This window comes from Blennius ocellaris, assembly GCF_963422515.1.
Source record: "Blennius ocellaris genome assembly, chromosome: 21".
In the NCBI taxonomy this organism is placed as follows: Eukaryota; Metazoa; Chordata; class Actinopteri; order Blenniiformes; family Blenniidae; genus Blennius; species Blennius ocellaris.
This window is the reverse complement of record NC_137670.1, coordinates 887,064-911,761: the sequence shown is the minus strand read 5'-3', so window position 1 is coordinate 911,761 and position 24,698 is coordinate 887,064. Positions and strand designations below refer to the sequence as shown.

General features: G+C 48.1%; 2 protein-coding genes across 2 annotated transcripts; one reads left to right on the top strand and one right to left on the bottom strand.

Moving 5' to 3' along the window:
• Nucleotides 1-456: 456 nt before the first annotated feature.
• LOC308146094 (zinc finger protein 518A) lies at nucleotides 457-12,661 on the top strand. The gene is made up of 3 exons (XM_080517743.1): nucleotides 457-595; nucleotides 6,133-6,197; nucleotides 8,071-12,661. The coding sequence occupies exon 3, from the start codon at nucleotides 8,089-8,091 to the stop codon at nucleotides 11,893-11,895; it is 3,807 nt and encodes a 1,268-aa protein (XP_080373869.1). The 5' UTR covers nucleotides 457-595; nucleotides 6,133-6,197; nucleotides 8,071-8,088; the 3' UTR covers nucleotides 11,896-12,661.
• A 6,376-nt stretch (nucleotides 12,662-19,037) lies between these two features.
• On the bottom strand, nucleotides 19,038-24,255 carry adgra1a (adhesion G protein-coupled receptor A1a; the record flags this gene model as incomplete). Its single annotated transcript, XM_080517387.1, has 5 exons — nucleotides 24,134-24,255; nucleotides 21,687-21,810; nucleotides 21,066-21,214; nucleotides 20,614-20,709; nucleotides 19,038-20,523 (listed from the first exon to the last, which is right to left on the bottom strand). The coding sequence occupies exons 1-5, from the start codon at nucleotides 24,181-24,183 to the stop codon at nucleotides 19,038-19,040; spliced, it is 1,905 nt and encodes a 634-aa protein (XP_080373513.1). The 5' UTR covers nucleotides 24,184-24,255.
• Nucleotides 24,256-24,698: the final 443 nt, after the last annotated feature.

Sequence of the window (24,698 nt, the reverse complement as noted above, 5' to 3'; positions counted from 1 at the left end):
GTGTTGGGGGGGATTAACTTGGTCAGATAAACTCAACAGAAGCCATCATGGCAGAATGGATTGAAGAGAAAATGGCGTGTGTCCGCCATTGCTGCTCATTGCTTCTTCTTCCACCTACAGTACACACACACACACACACACACACACACACACACACACACACACACACACACACACACACACACACACACACACACACACACACGCACAAAGGATGACGTAGGACTCATGCAGAGAAAACACGGACATGTTGTGTGCCGCGTCTCGTCAAACTGGTTGTGTTTTGCCGTAAAGGACACTGGTTTCCAGTGTGTTTAGGAGCGCGAGGCGGCGGGGTGGGGGTGGGGGGGGGGGCCTGGGGGAGGGGAGGGGAGGGGGGGCACTATAGTTCAGTTCGGAGACGTAATACATATTCATCCGCTCCTCCATGAGTGCGCGGCGGTGCCCGGATGTAGTGTCATGGCCGCCGTCGCTGTGGCTCCACAGAGAGCGGAGGAAGACTCATGTTTGTGTTGTTGTGTTTTCCTCCGTCCAGCCTCCCGTTCACCATGTCCGCCCCGGACCGGAGCCCGCCGCAACTTCCGTCCACTCTAGAGTAAGAGACACGACATTTTGCCCAACTTTCACTGTGTTCGCGTGGGAGGGGGGGAAGAGGAGGAGGAGGAGGAGGAGGAGGAGGGGAGGGGAGGGGGGGGGGGGGAAGGAAGAGGAGGAGAGGAAGAGGGGGGGGGGGGGGGGGGGGGGGGTGCTCTGTTTTGGTGTGAAACAAACTGCCGGTCCAACTCCACATTCCCCGAACCGGAACCGACAAGTGTCCCGGGCCGGTCCGGACACACACACACACAGCAGGACGCGGTGGAATAACACTGTGTGTGTGTGTGTGTGTGTGTGTGTGTGTGTGTGTGTGTGTGTGTGTGTGTGTGTGTGTGTGTGTGTGTGTGTGTGTGTGTGTGTGTGTGTGTGTGTGTGTGTGTGTGTGTGTGTGTGTGTGTGTGTGTGTGTGTGTGTGTGTGTGTGTGTGTTTAACTTTTTACTTCTTGCACAAGCTCCAAGTTACTTACTTTAATCAAATTACAACTAGTAGTTATTAAGTGAGACACATCATCAGTTTTGGGAGTTTAATGGAACGATGATGGTTTGTAGAACTGTGACCTGGAGCTGTGGAGTAGTGTGGAGGTGTGGAGTAGTGTGGGTAGTGTGGAGGTGTGGGTAGTGTGGAGGTGTGGGTAGTGTGGAGGTGTGTGGGTAGTGTGGAGTAGTGTGGAGGTGTGGAGGTGTGGGTAGTGTGGAGGTGTGGAGCTGTGGAGTAGTGTGGAGGTGTGGGTAGTGTGGAGGTGTGGGTAGTGTGGAGTAGTGTGGAGGTGTGGGTAGTGTGGAGGTGTGGGTAGTGTGGAGTAGTGTGGAGGTGTGGGTAGTGTGGAGTAGTGTGGGTAGTGTGGAGGTGTGGGTAGTGTGGAGGTGTGTGGGTAGTGTGGAGTAGTGTGGAGGTGTGGAGGTGTGGGTAGTGTGGAGGTGTGGAGCTGTGGAGTAGTGTGGAGGTGTGGGTAGTGTGGAGGTGTGGGTAGTGTGGAGTAGTGTGGAGTAGTGTGGAGGTGTGGGTAGTGTGGAGGTGTGGAGGTGTGGGTAGTGTGGAGTAGTGTGGAGGTGTGGGTAGTGTGGAGTAGTGTGGGTAGTGTGGAGGTGTGGGTAGTGTGGAGTAGTGTGGAGGTGTGGGTAGTTGTGGAGTAGTGTGGGTAGTGTGGAGGTGTGGGTAGTGTGGAGTAGTGTGGAGGTGTGGGTAGTGTGGAGTAGTGGGTAGTGTGGAGTAGTGGGTAGTGTGGAGTAGTGTGGGTAGTGTGGAGGTGTGGGTAGTGGGTAGTGTGGAGGTGTGGGTAGTGTGGAGTAGTGGGTAGTGTGGAGTAGTGTGGGTAGTGTGGAGTAGTATGGGTAGTGTGGAGGTGTGGGTAGTGTGGAGTAGTGTGGCACAGTGGAGCTGTGGAGTAGTGTGGAGAAGTGTGGAGTAGTGGGTAGTGTGGAGTAGTGGGTAGTGTGGAGCAGGGGGGTAGTGTGGCTCCACGCTACCCACTACTAGTTCAGGTGCTAGTTCAAGTAACAAGTTCAGGTACCAATCAGATATAGACACTATATCTGTGTCTATATCTGATTGGTTAGTGTCTATCTGATTGGTTAGTGTCTATGTCTGATTGGTTACTGTCTATCCGATTGGTTAGTGTCTATCCGATTGGTTACTGTCTATCTGATTGGTTAGTGTCTATGTCTGATTGGTTACTGTCTATCCGATTGGTTAGTGTCTATCTGATTGGTTGCTGTCTATGTCTGATTGGTTACTGTCTATGTCTGATTGGTTAGTGTCTATGTCTGATTGGTTCGTGTCTATCTGATTGGTTCATGTCTATCTGATTGGTTACTGTCTATGTCTGATTGGTTCGTGTCTATCTGATTGGTTCGTGTCTATCTGATTGGTTACTGTCTATGTCTGATTGGTTAGTGTCTATCTGATTGGTTACTGTCTATGTCTGATTGGTTAGTGTCTATCTGATTGGTTGCTGTCTATGTCTGATTGGTTCGTGTCTATCTGATTGGTTAATGTCTATGTCTGATTGGTTAGTGTCTATCTGATTGGTTAGTGTCTATGTCTGATTGGTTAGTGTCTATGTCTGATTGGTTAGTGTCTATGTCTGATTGGTTAGTGTCTATGTCTGATTGGTTCGTGTCTATGTTGAGGAGGGCAGGTCATTATGAAGTGTTGACAACTGCTAAATTATACCAACATTATATGACAATGAGTAAATATTCTGGATGGATTCTGAGATTGGAGGTTTTGGCTAGAAGCTCGCTAGCATGGGAGGAGACTTGCAGTACCCAGAGTCTGGATGGTGTACTGTAATCCCAGGGTGTAGATGGTGTACTGTAATCCCAGGGTGTAGATGGTGTACTGTAATCTCAGGGTGTACTGTAATCCTAGGATGTAGATGATGTACTGTAATCCCAGGGTGTCGATGGTGTACTGTAATCCCAGGGTGTAGATGGTGTACTGTAATCCCAGGGTGTACTGTAATCCTAGGATGTAGATGATGTACTGTAATCCCAGGGTGTAGATGGTGTACTGTAATCATAGGATGTAGATGGTGTACTGTAATCCCAGGGTGTAGATGGTGTACTGTAATCATAGGATGTAGATGGTGTACTGTAATCCCAGGGTGTAGATGGTGTACTGTAATCCCAGGGTGTAGATGATGTACTGTAATCATAGGCTGTAGATGGTGTACTGTAATCCCAGGGTGTACTGTAATCCCAGGGTGTAGATGGTGTACTGTAATCATAGGATGTAGATGGTGTACTGTAATCCCAGGGTGTAGATGGTGTACTGTAATCCCAGGGTGTACTGTAATCCCAGGGTGTAGATGGTGTACTGTAATCCCATGGTGTAGATGATGTACTGTAATCCCAGGGTGTAGATGGTGTACTGTAATCATAGGATGTAGATGGTGTACTGTAATCCCAGGGTGTAGATGATGTACTGTAATCATAGGCTGTAGATGGTGTACTGTAATCCCATGGTGTAGATGATGTACTGTAATCATAGGATGTAGATGGTGTACTGTAATCCCAGGGTGTAGATGGTGTACTGTAATCCCAGGGTGTACTGTAATCCCATGGTGTAGATGATGTACTGTAATCATAGGATGTAGATGGTGTACTGTAATCCCAGGGTGTAGATGGTGTACTGTAATCATAGGATGTAGATGGTGTACTGTAATCCCAGGGTGTAGATGGTGTGCTGTAATCATAGGATGTAGATGGTGTACTGTAATCCCAGGGTGTAGATGATGTACTGTAATCATAGGCTGTAGATGGTGTACTGTAATCCCATGGTGTAGATGATGTACTGTAATCATAGGATGTAGATGGTGTACTGTAATCCCAGGATGTAGATGGTGTACTGTAATCCCATGGTGTAGATGATGTACTGTAATCATAGGATGTAGATGGTGTACTGTAATCCCAGGGTGTAGATGGTGTACTGTAATCATAGGATGTAGATGGTGTACTGTAATCCCAGGGTGTAGATGGTGTACTGTAATCATAGGCTGTAGATGGTGTACTGTAATCCCATGGTGTAGATGGTGTACTGTAATCCCAGGGTGTAGATGGTGTACTGTAATCATAGGATGTAGATGGTGTACTGTAATCATAGGATGTAGATGGTGTACTGTAATCCCAGGGTGTAGATGGTGTACTGTAATCATAGGATGTAGATGGTGTACTGTAATCCCAGGGTGTAGATGGTGTACTGTAATCATAGGATGTAGATGGTGTACTGTAATCCCAGGGTGTAGATGGTGTACTGTAATCCCAGGGTGTAGATGGTGTACTGTAATCATAGGATGTAGATGGTGTACTGTAATCCCAGGGTGTAGATGATGTACTGTAATCATAGGCTGTAGATGGTGTACTGTAATCCCATGGTGTAGATGATGTACTGTAATCATAGGATGTAGATGGTGTACTGTAATCCCAGGATGTAGATGGTGTACTGTAATCCCATGGTGTAGATGATGTACTGTAATCATAGGATGTAGATGGTGTACTGTAATCCCAGGGTGTAGATGGTGTACTGTAATCATAGGATGTAGATGGTGTACTGTAATCCCAGGGTGTAGATGGTGTACTGTAATCATAGGCTGTAGATGGTGTACTGTAATCCCATGGTGTAGATGGTGTACTGTAATCCCAGGGTGTAGATGGTGTACTGTAATCATAGGATGTAGATGGTGTACTGTAATCATAGGATGTAGATGGTGTACTGTAATCCCAGGGTGTAGATGGTGTACTGTAATCATAGGATGTAGATGGTGTACTGTAATCCCAGGGTGTAGATGGTGTACTGTAATCATAGGATGTAGATGGTGTACTGTAATCCCAGGGTGTAGATGGTGTACTGTAATCCCAGGGTGTAGATGGTGTACTGTAATCCCAGGGTGTAGATGGTGTACTGTAATCCCAGGGTGTCGATGGTGTACTGTAATCATAGGCTGTAGATGGTGTACTGTAATCCCAGGGTGTACTGTAATCCCAGGGTGTAGATGGTGTACTGTAATCATAGGATGTAGATGGTGTACTGTAATCCCAGGGTGTACTGTAATCCCAGGGTGTAGATGGTGTACTGTAATCCCAGGGTGTAGATGGTGTACTGTAATCCCAGGGTGTCGATGGTGTACTGTAATCCCAGGGTGTAGATGGTGTACTGTAATCCCAGGGTGTTGATGGTGTACTGTAATCCCAGGGTGTAGATGGTGTACTGTAATCATAGGATGTAGATGGTGTACTGTAATCCCAGGGTGTAGATGGTGTACTGTAATCCCAGGGTGTAGATGATGTACTGTAATCATAGGCTGTAGATGGTGTACTGTAATCCCAGGGTGTACTGTAATCCCAGGGTGTAGATGGTGTACTGTAATCATAGGATGTAGATGGTGTACTGTAATCCCAGGGTGTACTGTAATCCCAGGGTGTAGATGGTGTACTGTAATCCCATGGTGTAGATGATGTACTGTAATCCCAGGGTGTAGATGGTGTACTGTAATCATAGGATGTAGATGGTGTACTGCAATCCCAGGGTGTAGATGATGTACTGTAATCATAGGCTGTAGATGGTGTACTGTAATCCCATGGTGTAGATGATGTACTGTAATCATAGGATGTAGATGGTGTACTGTAATCCCAGGGTGTAGATGGTGTACTGTAATCATAGGATGTAGATGGTGTACTGTAATCCCAGGGTGTAGATGGTGTACTGTAATCATAAAATGTAGATGGTGTACTGTAATCCCAGGGTGTAGATGGTGTACTGTAATCATAGGATGTAGATGGTGTACTGTAATCCCATGGTGTAGATGATGTACTGTAATCCCAGGGTGTAGATGGTGTACTGTAATCCCAGGGTGTACTGTAATCCCATGGTGTAGATGATGTACTGTAATCATAGGATGTAGATGGTGTACTGTAATCCCAGGATGTAGATGGTGTACTGTAGTCCCAGGGTGTAGATGATGTACTGTAATCCCAGGGTGTACTGTAATCCCAGGGTTAGTCAGAGTACAATAACTTGTTGTTTGAATTGTCGTTCAGGTGCCGTCGCTTCTTCACCTGCAGCAACTTGATTTAATGGGAGAAGAGTAACTAAAGGAGTCCAGGTGAGTACTCCATCTACCACTGCCTGTACTATGTAATACATGTACTGTATTTACTCGCTGTGCTCCCTGTACTTTCTGTACTCTTTATACCACCTATAATTCCTTTACTTCCTGTACTCTATGTACTTCCTGTACTACTTGTACTCTCTGTGCTCCCTGTACTACCTATACTAAATATACTCTCTACTACCTGTACTTCCTGTACTCTTTGTGATCCCTGTAGTATCTGTACTACATGTACTCTCTGCGCAACATGTACTCTCTGTACTATATGTACTCTCGGTACTCTGTACTACCTGTACTTCTGTGCCCCATTTCCTGTACTCCCTGTACTCTCAGTACTTCCTGTAATCCCTGTATTCTTTTTACTCTCTGTACTCCCTGTACTCTCTCCTCTCTATATTCCCTGTCCTCTGTACTTCCTGTATTCCCTGGGCTCTCTGTACTTCTGTACTCTCTCTACTGCTTGTGCTCCCTGTACTCTGTCCTACATGTACTCTTTATTCCCTCTACTCCTTGTACTCCCTGTACTCCATATACTACATGTACCTTGTACTATCTCTACTCTCTGTACTCCCTTCACTCTCTGTACTACATGTACCCTGTTCTTTCTGTATTACCTATAATTTCTGTACTCCCTGTACTCTGTACTACATGTAGTCTCGGCACTACATGTACTCTGTACTATGTGTGCTCTCGGTGCTTTCTGTACTCCCTGTACTCTCTACTCTCTGTACTACGTGTACAACGGGTATTCAACACTCGCATTTATTTTCTCTATAAAAAGCAGCTAGAAATGACTGTTGTATTTGGTGTTTTGTAAATAAAGTTGAATTGAATTGAACGATACACAACTATAAGGTGTGGCGAACTGGGATGTGTCTTTCTGTTTTAAAATGAGATGACGTGGTATTGAGTTATACTGTCTGTAGGGCTGCCCTACCATCCAGGCCCAGGTTCCTGTCTTCAGAACTCAAACTGTAGGACCTCTGATGTAGGGCTGCCCTACCATCCAGGCCCAGGTTCCTGTCTTCAGAACTCAAACTGTAGGACCTCTGATGTAGGGCTGCCCTACCATCCAGGCCCAGGTTCCTGTCTTCAGAACTCAAACTGTAGGACCTCTGATGTAGGGCTGCCCTACCATCCAGGCCCAGGTTCCTGTCTTCAGAGGTCAAACTGTAGGACCTCTGATGTAGGGCTGCCCTACCATCCAGGCCCAGGTTCCTGTCTTCAGAGGTCAAACTGTAGGACCTCTGATGTAGGGCTGCCCTACCATCCAGGCCCAGGTTCCTGTCTTCAGAGGTCAAACTGTAGGACCAGTTGATATTGAACAAGTAGACGTATTTAAACGAGCTTCCACGTGGAGCCAAAGGTCCGTCTACCTTCCGGCTGTTCGATTTTCGTTTTGATGTCGGAGAACGTCTTTGTTCAGTGATGTGGGGAAACGAAAAAACGTGAGCTGAGCCGTCGCCTGTTTTTTTTGTTTTGTTTTAAAATTGAAAATAAAATAAGGTTTTCCGTCCGTTCTTCTCGGAGTTTGTGGAGGCGAAACGGTCCAGACCGGGTTTCCTGGCCGAGGACATTTCAGGGGAAACGTTTCACCAGCCTGCGAAAAGTCATGGATGTTACGAAGCAGCTTCCTGAGCTAGTGTTTCGTAGTGTGTCACTAAGTCAAAGTCACTAATTAAGACTTTAAGGTGACGAGGAGATTCTCGTTCTCCTGCTGGGTGACGAGGAGATTCTCGTTCTCCTGCTGGGTGACGAGGAGACCCTCCTGCTGATTTAATATCTCGTGGTTTGATTATGTGAACTTGGAGCCCAGAGTGCACTAGAAGATTGGTTCTTAATAACTGTGTGCTGTTTTGTCTCCTAGGTATCGGCGGTTACAACGATGGAAGAAGAGTTGACGACACCTCCCGAGTCTGCCCAGAACTGCATATCTGAGATTGACAATGAAAAGGCCAAAGACGTTGTGAAGTATTTTAAAGACAAAGTCGAGGCGAACAACACCGAAGACTCCTCCAGTAGAGAAGATGCCACTCCCACCAAGACCAGAGGCCAGTGTCGGGGGCCGCAGGGCGCCGTTTTCTCTGGAAAGATCCTGAGCTTTGGATGCTCAGTGTGCAAAGACAATTGCACCTTCAGCCCCAACGATCTGCTGAAACACTTCCGGGCGGTGCACCGCGGAGCCCTGCCTACTTACCCCTGCGACTTGTGTGAGTTTGTCACTAACGAGTTTGCGGTTCTGCAGCGCCACCGGATCGCCCACCGAAACACTCTGGTGAGGTGCGAGCTATGCAACGACGACGTGCAGTACTCCCTGCTGCTGCTCACCAGACACTACATCATGTGCCATAGCGTCAACGGCCAGTTCCAGTGCGACTGGTGTGACTTCACCACCTTGGACGCCGGGACCTTTGTCCAGCACCTCCACCAGCACAACGAGAGACACTGGAAGTGCTCAAAATGCAGACACATCAGTTTGAACGAGGACGACCACCAGAGGCACGTGGACGCTCACACGGGTACCTTTCCCTTCACCTGTCTCCTTTGTGGATTCGGTGCCGCCAAAAGTGAGTACCTCAAGAAGCACACGGCCAGCGTTCACAAAGAGCAGGCTGAGCGCAGGGAGGCCTGGAGGTATGGCGAGGACGGCGCCACGTCCAGCCTGAAGGTGTTCCTGAGGAGGTCTGGGGATTCGCCCGAGGGTCCCAGGTCGTCCAAACTCAACACTTTACCGAACCCAAATGGAAGAGTCCTCAAGCCGGAGCTCTGCTTAGAACACACCTACCACATATCTGATGGGCTTTTACAGAGAAAGGACAACAAAAGCAAAATGTGTCAGTCCGCAGAACTCTCCGCACCAGTCACGTCGCAGGAAAGCGAAAACTCTTCCAGCTCAGACGCTGGAAGTTACACCAACGCTAACGGAGTGACGGTTCTCATGCTCAAGAACAAAATCTCTCTGCCAGCAAACTGCACAACCAAAGTCATGGGTTTCAAGTTGGTCGACGGCAAAAAGCATCTGGTTCTCAAAGTGGTACCGTCAGCCAATCAGGAGCTGCCCACTTCCAGACACTCCATAGTTGAAAGCGTGTGCTCCACAGCGGTTAAATGCTCCGTTGAGAATGGGGAGTGCCCTGATGGCACCGTCCCATCATCGCATTGTTTAGCTGTTTCACCCAGAAGTACGTCTGACGTCCAGATAGATCGAAACGACATCATGGCTGTCAGAGTAAAGATGGAGGAAGAGGAAACCTCGATCTGCACCTCTAATGCCCCTCCAGAGAGAGGCGATGTGGAGGTACCCACCAGCCCTTTACTCAATGGAAGTACGACTCCTTCAGACACATTATACCCCGCGACCAACGAGTCGGAGGACGACGGCGAGCAGAGCCATCCCAGTGAAAATGTCGACACCGAAGAAAGTCTGCTGGACAATGACTCGGCTGCCACGATGTGCTTCTCAGACGTCACGAGCCTCAACGGTTCTCCAGTCGCTCGTAGTGACCGGTCCAGTTTTCTCTCCACCTGGAAAGTTACTAATGACACGCTGGAAAACTGCGGAGCTGTCGGCGAATTGTCGATGATTAATGGAAAGGAAGACCCTGCTTCCATACGCGGAGAGAAAGCTGCTGGTGACACTCCAGAAAAGACTCCGAACAGAACAGACGCAGCTCGGACTGAGGAGAGCCATCGGGACGGGCCGGCGCCTCTCTCACAGCTCCTCTCTTCTGCCTGCAGTCCACAAAGTGCAACGCAGAGTTCACCGAATCAAGAAGTATATACTTTTCACAATTATTCAAAGGAAACATTCAGTGCTTCCCCGAGTGCAATGCAAAATGGTGACAGTGATCGGAGTGTCTGTGAAACATCACATCACCCGAACTCTCCAAAGCCCTTCGGTGATGAGGGCGTCCAGGTCGATGAATGTGCAGCGAGTGTTGACGAGGACCATCCTGATTCGGTGCTCCAGGACTTCAATATCATCAAAGTTGAGGAGGAGAGTATTCCAGTCTCCAAAAAACCCCAGGAAACTAATTGGAATCCAACTTCCTTGGAATCCTTTGTGAAAGAACATTCAGACGTCATCATTTCTCAGCAGCTCAACAAAGACCGAGCGGCACCATCGAGTTCGAGCAATGACTCGCTCAAACCCTCAAAAACAACTTTGCGACTACTCCAGTTACCAGACGGTCAGCCTCCCGTCCTGCTGAGAGCTACCGAGAATCCTTTAGCCATGCCAGGCTTCAAGCTTATCACGAATTCTGCAAATCCTCAGATCAATGTGTCTTACATGAAGCCAGGGCTGGACAGGACGAGTGCCACTGACTTGACGCAGACTCCAAACAGTAGAAAGGTAGGGGCGCCAACTCTATTTTCAGCAGTTCCACCTGGGGTGGGCACCTCCACCAACCACTATTTGATCAACAGCCCAGGTTTGAAGGGCCCCATCTTCCTTTCAAGTACACCACATAACGCACCTCCAGACAAAATTGCAAAGACGCAGCCGACATGTTACCTGCTGCAAAGGTCTGTCCCATTGGCTCAGAATCCCAGTACGTCTCACCTCAAACTGGCAAATACACAGGTGTCGTTGAACTCGCGACCAGTGTTAGCCATGCCCGTTACCTCCGCTGACAAAGCCAACACATTACAAAGTGGTCGCCAAGCATTTCTGCTCAGATACATTTCTCCACCCAAATCGGGCTTGCTCCTGAACAACCAGGAATCAAAGATTGGGACTCAGTGCAACCAAACTAGCGAAGGCTCTGCAGGCAAGGTCATATTTAAAATAGTCTCTCCGTCTGGGAGCCTTCTTCCCAGCGCTGCTCAAACCTCGAGCAGTCAACCCTTGTTCCTGGCAACTCGACCTCAAACTCAGTGTTTCCTCGTGTCGTCAAATAAAACTAATGCAAACGCTTCTGATGCAGTAAAGAAATTAATCCACCTACAAAATACATCAAAGAAAGATATCAGTGAATCTTGTAGATTACACTCTGGAATGAATGTGAAGTTGCAGCCATGCGAAGTAGAAAAACCTATCCTAGCACCAAGGCCCATCCGGCCTCCAAGCCAAAGGAAAAGGCGCAGGAAAGCACTGTTTGATGAGCTTCCAGCAACGGTGCATAAGGCCAGAAGACTCTCAAACAAAGCACCGACGGACAAGGAGACCACTGTATTCTGGAACCCCGTAGCCAAAGAAGTAGAGAGGACACTACGACTTTCCCCGTTCAGATCGGAACAGCAGATCAAATGTCCCCGTCGATACCAGCCGGTGGTGGTGCTGAATCACCCGGACGCCTACATTCCCGAAGTGGCCAACATCATGAAAATAGTCAGCAGGTACCAAGGTGCTGTCACTAAGGTGGCTCTTTCTCAGAAAACAATCCAAGTACTGTCGCAGCTCGACCCTCCAGAGCAGAGTTCCTCCTCCGCCAAAGGCACGTCGTCGCAAATGGACCGTCCCAGACCTCGGCCAGTCCGGAGTTCTGTTCGAGAGCGATTCCTCCTGACAATGAAACTGAGGAAAAAAAGCAAAAAAAAGTACGAGGTGGTGAAAACTCTGTCCGGTTGCGGCCGGCGGGTCTTCAGCTGCTGGTTTTGCGGCCGACTCTTCGACAGTCAAGAAGAGTGGATCGGCCACGGCCAGCGGCACCTCATGGAGGCGACCAGAGACTGGAACAAACTCTTCTAGAGGGCGACCCACCTCCTCCCTCCTGCTCCGACCCGTGTCTCTCACAACCGCCACGGTTTTTCCACTTCTCGTCCCTGTAAATATCTATTCTCAAGTGAGTCATAGTTAAATATTTTGATATTTTGCATATTGTGGTAAATTATTTCTAGCCAGCGTGATGCGTGTCACACGAGCACATCGTCCTGGACTGTGACAGTGGAACACTGAAGAAGGGGTAGTGGTTCGACACTGGCAACGAGAACGAGGACAAGGACATCGTTTCCCCAGTTGGGTTCAATTCCTCAGGTAATTTCTTATAGACCTGGTTTGTCAATTTTGCTCTCAAGTTACAAAAAGCAGAGGTCTAGTTTAAGGGACTTTTTTTTTATTTTGCTATTCTGCAGAAAGTTGTATTTGTAAAACGGACTCTTAATTTGAAGAGCAACTCTTGGTTCATGCCTTTGGTGAAAAAGATTCTGGTCCAACTGGTTCTTCTTTTATCATGTTTTATCATCTATGTGTAGTCGAAAATAGTTTAGTTTCAAGTTGCAGCATTAACGTGTCCTTCATACTGAGTTTTTCACCACAATGTCCACAGTCTGCCAACTGTTGCACAATAAGACTATTCTGGAAGGAACCCTGACAATGTTTCTAAAATGGGCTTTCCACAGCTGCTTTCACTTCATTTCATGCTTTTAATACTAAATGGTTTTTTTTTTTGTGTTCAACAGCGTCTTTAAGTTCTCAGGCCATGTTTGGGATTGGTTTTTCCTTTACGTTTTTGAATAAATGCATTCTAAAGGACTTAGGCTTGTTTTCAATTTGCTATTCCGGAATAAAAGAACCTCAAAAGGTCTGAACTGCATGAAGCCTGATAAGTGGCTGATTGTGAAGACGGCTGCTCGTGAACCACAACGTGTTAATCAGTTTAACTCTAAAACCTTCACTTCTATACTCTGACGAGTGGCCGAGGAAGCAACTCTTGTCAAAGTTCCACATTTACAATAGATGTGGGGTTCAGAGGAACTTGATCTGCGAACGTCCATTTTTCTCAACGTGTTTTTACCATGTAAAGGTTTACCACCTTATTTCACTTTTAAAGTGCTGTGTACACATTACTTACACTTGTTTTTTAGTCAGTAGGGTTGACAGAATCACAGTAGGGGTGATGGAATGACAGTAGGGTTGACAGAATCACAGTAGGGGTGATGGAATGACAGTAGGGTTGACAGAATCACAGTAGGGGTGATGGAATGACAGTAGGGTTGATGGAATGACAGTAGGGTCTATGGAAAGACAGCCGGCTTGACGGTATGATGGTAGGGTCTAAAGAATGACAGCCGGGTTGACGGTATGACGGTAGGGTCTAAAGAATGACAGTAGGGGTTGACGGAATCACAGTAGGGTTGACAGAACCACAGTAGGGTTGACAGAATCACAGTAGGGTTGACAGAATCACAGTAGGGTTGACAGAATCACAGTAGGGGTGACGGAATGACAGTAGGGTTGATGGAATGACAGTAGGGGTGATGGAATGACAGTAGGGTTGATGGAATGACAGTAGGGTTGACGGAATCACAGTAGGGTTGACAGAACCACAGTAGGGTTGACAGAATCACAGTAGGGTTGACAGAATCACAGTAGGGTTGACAGAATCACAGTAGGGTTGACAGAATCACAGTAGGGGTGACGGAATGACAGTAGGGTTGATGGAATGACAGTAGGGTCTATGGAAAGACAGCCGGCTTGACGGTATGACGGTAGGGTCTAAAGAATGACAGCCGGGTTGACGGTATGACGGTAGGGTCTAAACCAGGGGGGCCACACTTCTTCAGCCTGCGAGCTACTTTATAAAACCACCAAGTCAAAGTGATCCCCCACTACAAAAATGCAAAACGTATATTTATTTTCAAATATATTGAGGATTCTTTATACGTACAATGTATAATGATGTATCTTGCAAAACCGTACGAGCCAATATTGTGCAACACGACAATTAACTAGGAAAATTTTTTGTAATTACCTGAGTTTACTCTGATTACCTTCTTTGGTATTGTGACGCTCGACTGGCAGACGAGACAAACGCACTTCGAAAATGACATCGTGAAAAAACAGTCCACCTCCCATTCCTCGTGAAAGTGACACGTCTTCGTCTTCTCACTTGGTCCAGCCCCCCCCCACTCATTTTTGGGGGGGCTTCAAATTTGCGGTAACTCGCTTGACTAGCTTGTTAGCTTCGCCACACTTAGCGTCGTCGTTTGTACGTGTGCGTCGACCTAAAGGTCAGAAACATTCCGCCGTCATCTGACGCTGCGTTCGATCGTACTCGTAATTCAGAAAGGTAAATTAGTTTCATTACATCAGCGTCAATTTTTTTTTTCTAATGTCATGCGATCTACTATTACGACCTTTGCGATCGACTGGTAGATCGCGATCGACGTGTTGAGCACCGCTGGTCTAAAACATGACAGTAGGGTCTAAAACATGACAGTAGGGTCTAAAGAATGGCAGTAGGGATGACGAAATGACAGGGTCTAAAGAATGACAGTAGGGTCTAAAGAATGACAGTAGGGTTGACGAGATGACAGTAGGGTCTAAAGAATGACAGTAGGGTCTAAAGAATGACAGTAGGGATGACGAAATGACAGGGTCTAAAGAATGACAGTAGGGTTGACGAGATGACAGTAGGGTCTAAAGAATGACAGTAGGGTCTAAAGAATGACAGTAGGGATGACGAAATGACAGGGTCTAAAGAATGACAGTAGGGTCTAAAGAATGACAGTAGGGTTGACGAGATGACAGTAGGGTCTAAAGAATGACAGTAAGGTCTAAAGAATGACAGTAGGGTTGACGAAATGACAGTAGGGTCTAAAGAATGACAGTAGGGTCTAAAGAATGACAGTAGGGTTGACGAAATGACAGTAGGGTCTAAAGAATGACAGTAGGGTTGACGAAATGACAGTAGGGTCTAAAGAATGACAGTAGGGTTGACGAAATGACAGTAGGGTCTAAAGAATGACAGTAGGGTTGACAAAATGACAGTAGGGTCTAAAGAATGACAGTAGGATGACGAAATGACAGTAGGGTCTAAAGAATAACAGTAGGGTCTAAAGAATGACAGTAGGGTTGACGAAATGACAGTAGGGTCTAAAGAATGACAGTAGGGTCTAAAGAATGACAGTAGGGTTGACGAAATGACAGTAGGGTCTAAAGAATGACAGTAGGGATGACGAAATGACAGGGTCTAAAGAATGACAGTAGGGATGACGAGATGACAGTAGGGTCTAAAGAATGACAGTAGGGTCTAAAGAATGACAGTAGGGATGACGAAATGACAGGGTCTAAAGAATGACAGTAGGGTCTAAAGAATGACAGTAGGGTCTAAAGAATGACAGTAGGGTTGACGAAATGACAGTAGGGTCTAAAGAATGACAGTAGGGTTGACGAAATGACAGTAGGGTCTAAAGAATGACAGTAGGGTTGACCGTATGACGGTAGGGTCTAAAGAATGACAGTAATGTAATTGTAATGGTACATTTGAATACACCGTGAAGTCATTTTTATTTACGTTAATCGTATTTTACTGAGCGGACCCTGAATGCATCATGAAGGCATTTTATTTAATGTTTGATTTTAATCATTCAAAGCGATGAATAAACTTTTCATCGGACCCTCTGTCACACCGGCGAGGTCTAAAGTCTGTCTGCTCTCACATCCTCACCTGACCTCTTCACCTGGAGCTTCACTTCCTCATTACGTTGACCCGAGCTCCATCTAGTGGCTGAACATGAGAACTGCACATATGGCCCGTGTGAAGGTAAACAGAGAAAGCGTGGACAAACGTGTATAATGGCGCCAACACTGTTCATTCTATTGATATTTGTTCATTAGAGGGAATGCTTGTGGCTTCTGTGGCTATTTGCAGCTTAATGTTCCTTTTTTTTTTAAACGTTTGATCCACAGAAAAGCTGCACCTTGCTGGAAAACCACCACATGAATGAGACCTTAAAAAAAAACCTTTTGTGAACATAGACAGGAACGAGACAATTTCTTTAAACTACTTTATTCATAATGACAAACTGTTAACATGGTGAGGATGAGATGTTTACTTTCATAATGACACATTTAGAATGAGGAATTGACGAGCGGTCACAAGCTAATTAATTGAAATCTTGTCCTTACAGACACTGTTTGGAGGCCATGAGAGGAATAATTCAAGTATGATTTCCAAGTGAGGAGGGTTGTCGTCGTAAAATATATTGTGTAAATGACGTGTTGCTTATTTAAGTACTATTTATTGAAAAAAACATTGTTTTGGACAGTTCGGTAAAACATTTCCCAGAAAAATGTTCAGTTTAAGAATGAAGTGACTTTCGTCCAGTTCCTCTCTCCTTTGTGTCGCATTGGATGATGGTTTGTTGTGGAGGTGACGTAGCGGGTGTAGAGGTGACGTAGGGAGAGGCGCTCCGCCAGCACTGCAGCCCTGCAGGCTTCTCCTCGGCTTCTAAATAGGTCATGTTCACATCAGAGATGTTAGCGTCATTTTTCTGACTTCTCTGCTGCTGAAATGGTGATGAGGGAGGGAGGGAGGGAGGGAGGGAGGGAGGGATATATATGGATGGAGGGAAGGAAGGTGGAAGGATGGAGGAATAGATGAAGGGAAGGAAGAGACCCCAGAAACCTTGAGAGACAAAGAGGACAAAGTGTAGGAGCAGCTGAACGACGGTGTGGGAGCTTCTCATCTTCTCATCCTCTCATCTTCACATCCTCTCATCTTCACATCTTCTCATCCTCTCATCCTCTCAGCAGTGGTAACGTCTCATCTCATGTCGAGAAGGGGTCAGAGGGTGAATGCTGCTCCTCCTCCTCTGCTCTTCCTCCTATTCCTGCCTGATGTTTCAGTAGACGTTCAGTAGACGTTCAGTAGACGTTCAGTAGGTGTTCAATAGATGTTCAGTAGGTGTTCAGTAGGTGTTCAGTAGGTGTTCAGTAGACGTTCAGTAGGTGTTCAGTAGATGTTCAGTAGATGTTCAATAGGTGTTCAGTAGATGTTCAGTAGGTGTTCAGTAGGTGTTCAGTAGGTGTTCAGTAGACGTTCAGTAGGTGTTCAGTAGATGTTCAGTAGACGTTCAGTAGATGTTCAGTAGATGTTCAGTAGGTGTTCAGTAGATGTTCAATAGGTGTTCAGTAGATGTTCAGTAGGTGTTCAATAGACGTTCAGTAGATGTTCAGTAGATGTTCAGTAGACGTTCAGTAGATGTTCAGTAGATGTTCAATAGACGTTCAGTAGATGTTCAATAGGTGTTCAGTAGATGTTCAGTAGGTGTTCAATAGACGTTCAGTAGATGTTCAGTAGATGTTCAATAGACATTCAGTGGATGTTCAGTAGACGTTCAGTAGGTGTTCAATAGGTGTGCAGTAGACGTTCAGTAGATGTTCAGTAGATGTTCAATAGACATTCAGTGGATGTTCAGTAGATGTTCAGTAGACGTTCAGTAGATGTTCAGTAGGTGTTCAGTAGGTGTTCAGTAGATGTTCAGTAGACGTTCAGTAGATGTTCAGTAGGTGTTCAGTAGACGTTCAGTAGATGTTCAGTAGGTGTTCAGTAGATGTTCAACAGACGTTCAGTAGGTGTTCAGTAGGTGTTCAGTAGGTGTTCAATAGACATTCAACAGACGTTCAGTAGGTGTTCAGTAGGTGTTCAGTAGACGTTCAATAGGTGTTCAGTAGATGTTCAGTAGATGTTCAGTATGTGTTCAGTAGATGTTCAGTCGATGTCACAGAGGACGACTCCATTCATCACAGTAAATCTTTATTTCAGGTGCAGAAGAAACACAAAGTGAACAAAGTGTCCAGTTTTTTATTCTGCCGAAGAAAATCCAACAAACACAAGAAGAAAATGGTGAAGCTGTGAGTGAAACACGGGGACAGTGACTCCTGACTGACAGTGACTCCTGACTGACAGTGACCACTGACAGACAGTGAGCACTGACACGTGAACAGGTTCAGTCAGCAGCTGTAACGGAGTGTTCAGAGTCAGTCAGAGTCTAAATGTGGTGTTGAGGGCGGCGTGGCGTCCAGATCAGTGTGCTTCCTCCCAAACCTTCCTGCCGTGCAGTGACGCCCAGCGTCTGTCCGTCAGTCCGTCAGTCCGTCAGTCCGTCAGTCCGTCAGTCCGTCAGTCCGTCAGGCTGCAGAGCATCAACACCACAGCAGAAATGTCTCAAGCATCTTCAGAATGTCAACGGTTGACATGTCTGATTGTGACACACATGAAGGACTCCAGTCTGCGGAGGCCAGACGCTCTGCTGGAAAGTGTCTGGATGTTTCTGGAAGATCCTCTAAAAACCTGAGTTCTTCTTGGTACCGTGGTCCGAACGATGCCACCGCTCACTGAGGATTCTTTGTTTGGTTTCTCATCACAGTGAAAACTGGCACAACCCTTTGGCTTCGTACAAAGTGTGTGCTTGCAGCACGTGGCACTTCTTTCAGAACGGTGAGGGTTCCTGGGACACACTAGGACCAGGTCTTCTGGACGATAGGCAGCAGAACGTGTCTCCATAGAGCATCACCAAGTCCACGAAAGAACCTTCACCAATCTGATCAAACTGTGATGAGTAATAAGTCCACAGAGCAAAACACACCACATGCATCACAAACACATTGATTCAAATGTGTGAAACACTGAATTCTGATACGACAGGGTGAAATGCAACATCAACGAATATAGACTGTGAACACGAGGAAGGATCCCGGTACTCAAAGGTGCAATCAGTGATGGACTCGTTGAACTTTGATCGTACGACACTGGAAGGAGGCTGCAGAAGTCCAGGGTGAAGAACCAGACCTCCAGTCAGCGGGTCTTTAGCTTCGCTGGAAAACTTTGAAGGTTTTCAGACATTTTCACACTCGATCAATGTTTTTATTCTCACAGTCTGAACCTTCCTGCTCCGGACCTGCACCGCTTCACAACACTGACTGCCACTTAAGACATCAGGAGTCTTTCCCATTTTCAATATTCGTGATAGAAAATATTTTGCTACACACTTAAAAGTTAACGCTGTCATAAAGGGACGTGGAAAATCATGACGCATGGAAACTGGTTTTAGGGCAAAGCTGAAGGCAAGGAGGCACAAACACTTAGAAGTTTGAATGGGTGGCGGCTATACCGTGGTTTCATTCTTCCAAGGGCCAGTCCGTATGTTTCCGGTGGCGTCCGAGCCAAACAGGCCGTCTTCTTGCAGACTCCTGTTTCGGCCGATGGTTCCTCGCCGGCCCACCGTGGCGTGTTGCCGAGGTAGCGTGTTTCTGGGGAAACCCCTCTGCTCCACCTCGACAGTGAGAAGATCCTTGTCTCTGTCCGTTGCCCTGGACATGCAGCCGTACGCGTCGGGGCTCGGTGGATACTGCGCGCCGAAGGGATCGGCCTTCTCGCAACAGCTGCCGTTGGAAGAGTGATCGGCCAGGCTGCACATGGGCCACTGGCAGGCCTGGATCCCTTGGGCGGGCAGGAGGAGGCTGTGGCAGGAAGTGATGCTGTCGTGCATGTTGCGGGCGTGGCAGGACGCCAGGGAGTCTTGCACGCTTTGGCAGGACGTCTGGCGTTGCAACGTGTGGCAGGAAGCCAGCTGCTTGTCCAGGTGGGGGCTGGGACACGCGGGCTGGAGGTCTGGGTGCGGGCTGTTGGAAAGCAGGGGTGAACCCTGGAGGTGGTGCGCGGCGTGAGGGCTGTCCAGGTGAGGGCTGTGCACGCTCCCGTCCATGCTGGTGGAGGTCATGTGAGCGCGGTAGTCCTGGAGGCGTGGCCGCGGGCGGTTGAAGGAGCGCGACTTGGCCCTGTCGCTGAGGCAGCTCTGCAGGGGCAGCGGCGGACGGGGGAGCTCGTCGGGGAGCGACTGTGGACGCGGCGACGCCGTCGGCTCCACCAGGGAAAACGCGGCGCCGGCGTCTACGGGGGTCACGACGGCCAAGTGGCACGGCCCGGCGTGGTTGGCCGTTGGGCTCAGGGGAGGCGTGGCCATGTTGTGGAGGGAACTCTGCAGGAGGTGTGGCGAAAGGAGCGGCTGCTTGCCCGAGCACAGAGACTTCACCGGGCAGTGTGGCTGATGCACCTCTGGTCTCGGTCCTTCCCCGGTCCCTTCCTCAGTCTTGGTCTTGGAGCGGCAGCAGGCCCACCAGCGGTGCCACACGTCGTCCCGTTTGGCGCAGTGCTGGATGAGGAGGAACAGCCCAAGTGTGACACAGAACGCGCCGTACAGGCAGCTGAAGACCATGTCCAGGAAGTGTCCCAGGCACACCGCCAGTGCCCCCAGCGCCCAGGTGGACAGGAACAGGAAGAGGGTGAAAGCAGTGGCCCGGAGCTGAGATTTGAACGAGTGCTCATTGGCCAACACCGACACCCCCGGACAAAAAGGGGGGCCGTCCCCGGCGGGCCCTAGAGCCGCCCCCCTGTCAGCGTGGCAGTGGTGGTTGGACTCGGCGGACGACAGCTGCTGCTGTTCCTCGGTCAGAAGCAGCAGCTCGTACTTCCTGTCCGGGTGGCGCTTCAGCTGAACGAAGGTCCACAGGAAGTACACGCACATGACCGACGCCAGCAGGCTCACGGGGGCGAAGAACCCCCCCAGGCTGGGCTCCCAGGCCATCCAGCAGCTAAAAACAGACGTACACAACTTTAACACTCCTTTCATTTATTCAGCAGTTCATGAAAACTTCATGGGTCGTGAATAATGAAGTTCTTACTATGAAGCGCCGTCCCTGCTGCCGTAGTTCTCCAAACCCAACGCCGCAGTGATCCCAACGACGACGAGCGGGATCCCGTCAGCCATCAGGTAAAATCTGCGCAAAACACGAAACTGAATGAGAACAAGTGAAATCACGAGGGACGCAGGTTGGTTCTCTGTTTCTGGAACCTTTATGTCTGAATGTCCTCATGTCTTTATGGCTGAACGTCTTTGTCTTTACGTCTCAATGTCTTTATTCCTTTATGTCTAAATGTCGTTGTCTCACCGTCTTTGTCTGAATGTCTTGATGGATGTAATGAACCAGGTTTAGCAGGTAAACCAGGCTTCAGATCCTGGTACGGGTCACCTCAACGACACTGACATGATCATCAGCCAGTCCCTCGACCTTTGACCTCTGAGCTGCCGTGGTCAAACGCTGGTGTCTTTTGAAGCGTCACATGACCAGTTTACCTGAGGACCGCCGGCCTGGAGCGAGAGGCTGGTCTGGTCCGGTCCGGGACCCGTAGCGGGTCGTTGGTCACGTCTGTACAGATGTTTCTCGCGGTGAACGTTAGCCATAGCATGGTGGACAACGAGGCGTAGTGAAGCACGACGCCGACCTGACGGGACGAGAGGAACGGAGACAAGCAAACATCAGCGTCTCACCCAGACGTCCCGTGCCAGAGAGAGACCAAACGTCGCCGCCATATTGGACGTCCCTATAACCCTAACCCTCTCCGCTAGCACCAGAGGCAACAGGCGTTAGCATCTTTGTCCGTGTTTTGTTTACAAAAACTGATACAGCTGAGCTGCAGGTGTCACACACACACACACACACACACACACACACACACACACACACACACACACGTTCTGCAGGTTCCTCGTCCTCTGAGTCTGGTTCAAATGACTGTGTTATATTTGGTGTTATATTTTGGCGACAGGTCGCCCCACGGGGGCGGGGCTTATCGTCTTACATGTGACAAGGGGAGAAGCTTACAGTCTGACAACACAGAGGGTGGGGCTTGCAGTGTGACACACCACAGGGGGCGGGGCTTGCAGTGTGACACACTATAAGGGGGCGGGGCTTACCGTCTGACACACCACTGGGACGCTGGTCTGGTTGATGCCTCCTGCGAACGTCCCGAACGTCAGTCCGGTGTGGAACAGGAAGTTGAGCAGTGTGTGCCAGCCGGTCCTGCTGATCCGGATCATGCTGCCAACGATGAACAAGGTTAAGATAATTAACCTGCTACCGACACTTAGCAGTATCGGTAGCTATCGATACTGCTAAGCATCGGTAGCAGGTTAAGACTTAACCTGCTACCGATGCTTAGCAGTAGGTATACTTAGCAAGTATCGAGTCATTAGTACTTAGAGCAAAAACTTTGATATGTTTATCATTTAAACTCACTACATTTGGTTGAAAACTAAAATCGGTATCGCAGTTCTACCGATATGGTTCTCCTGGTTCAGTTCTACCGATATGGTTCTCCTGGTTCAGTTCTACCGATATGGCTCTCCTTGTTCAGTTCTGTTGGTTCAGTTCTACCAATATGGTTCTCCTGGTTCGGTTCTACCGATATGGTTCTCCTTGTTCAGTTCTCTTGGTTCAGTTCTACCGATATGGTTCTCCTGGTTCGGTTCTCTTGGTTCAGTTCTACCGATATAGCTCTCCTTGTTCAGTTCTGTTGGTTCAGTTCTACCGATATGGTTCTCCTTATTCAGTTCTCTTGGTTCAGTTCTACCGATATGGTTCTCCTGGTTCGGTTCTCTTGGTTCAGTTCTACCGATATGGTTCTCCTGGTTCAGTTCTACCGATATGGTTCTCCTGGTTCAGTCCTCTTGGTTCAGTTCTACCGATATGGCTCTCCTTGTTCAGTTCTGTTGGTTCAGTTCTACCAATATGGTTCTCCTGGTTCGGTTCTACCGATATGGTTCTCCTTGTTCAGTTCTCTTGGTTCAGTTCTACCGATATGGTTCTCCTGGTTCGGTTCTCTTGGTTCAGTTCTACCGATATAGCTCTCCTTGTTCAGTTCTGTTGGTTCAGTTCTACCGATATGGTTCTCCTTATTCAGTTCTCTTGGTTCAGTTCTACCGATATGGTTCTCCTGGTTCGGTTCTCTTGGTTCAGTTCTACCGATATAGCTCTCCTTGTTCAGTTCTGTTGGTTCAGTTCTACCGATGTGGTTCTCCTGGTTCAGTTCTGTTGGTTCAGTTCTACCCATATGGTTCTCCTTGTTCAGTTCTCTTGGTTCAGTTCTACCGATGTGGTTCTCCTGGGTCAGTTCTACCGATATGGCTCTCCTTGTTCAGTTCTCTTGGTTCAGTTCTACCGATGTGGTTCTAATGGTTCAGTTCTACTGTTTCACTTCTAAAGAGATATATGTCCTAGAACACAAGGTGGGACTAAAGAAAACCAGATGGAGGATAAGTCTTCACCTGTGATGGTGTGCAGGTTAAACAGTGCACCTGTACAGGTGAGGTCACCTCTGCTTCAGGTGAGGTCACACACCTGGAGGAGTCATTTCTATTCGTAACCATGAACGACCGCTTCCTATCGGCAGTGGTGCTTCGAAACAAAATGGCGGAAGCGGCCATATTGTTGGCCGTCTCGAATGCCGCAGTCTTGGAAGTTGAAACAGAACAGACAAAACATTACTCCACCTGTAAATCCGGACAGAGGACTACTGCCCCCTGCTGACTGACGGTGTGTATTACACCGCCACATACTGCCCCCTGCTGGAGGGGAGCTGGAGCGTCATTTCATTCTTTCCTCCGTCATTTAATCACAAGTAAAACACAAGTAGCGTGTGATCGACAGGAAGAGACGTGTGTTCTACCACTTGGACACCTGTTGGAGCTGTTGGGTGGAGGACGACACACTGAGATAATAGGGTGGAGGATGACACACCGAGAAAATAGGGTGGAGGATGACACACCGAGATAATAGGGTGGAGGATGACACACCGAGATAATAGGGTGGAGGATGACACACCGAGATAATAGGGTGGAGGATGACACACTGAGATAATAGGGTGGAGGATGACACACTGAGATAATAGGGTGGAGGATGACACACTGACATAATAGGGTGGAGGCCGACACACTGAGATAATAGGGTGGAGGATGACACACTGAGATAATAGGGTGGAGGATGACACACCAAGATAATAGGGTGGAGGATGACACACTGACATAATAGGGTGGAGGATGACACACTGACATAATAGGGTGGAGGATGACACACTGAGATAATAGGGTGGAGGATGACACACTGACATAATAGGGTGGAGGATGACACACTGACATAATAGGGTGGAGGATGACACACTGAGATAATAGGGTGGAGGATGACACACCGAGATAATAGGGTGGAGGATGACACACCGAGATAATAGGGTGGAGGACGACACACTGAGATAATAGGGTGGAGGATGACACACCGAGATAATAGGGTGGAGGATGACACACTGAGATAATAGGCTGGAGGACGACACACCGACATAATAGGGTGGAGGTGAGGAGACTTAAGTCACCTGTGGTGGAGGATGTAGGTGATGATGGAGACCAGCAGACACAGCAGCATGACGGAGGTGCAGGCGTACACCACCGGGTGGAGGTAATCTCCGGGGTACGGAGGGAAGGACAGCACTCGCTTCAGATCCTGGAATATACACACGTCCTCCATCACTGCTTCATCACACACACGTCCTCCATCACTGCTTCATCACACACACGTCCTCCATCACTGCTTCATCACACACACGTCCTCCATCACTGTTTCATCACACACACGTCCTCCATCACTGCTTCATCACACACACGTCCTCCATCACTGCTTCATCACACACACGTCCTCCATCACTGTTTCATCACACACACGTCCTCCATCACTGCTTCATCACACACACGTCCTCCATCACTGCTTCATCACACACACGTCCTCCATCACTGCTTCATCACACACACGTCCTCCATCACTGTTTCATCACACACACGTCCTCCATCACAACTCTCTCTTCTGTAACTCTCTCCTCTGTAACTCTCCTCTGTAACTCTCCTCTGTAACTCTCTCCTGTAACTCTCTCCTCTGTTACTCTC

Coding starts and splice junctions, on each gene's coding strand:
- LOC308146094 (XM_080517743.1), top strand. CDS start 8,089: ATGGAAGAAGAGTTGACGACACCTCCCGAGTCTGCCCAGAACTGCATA.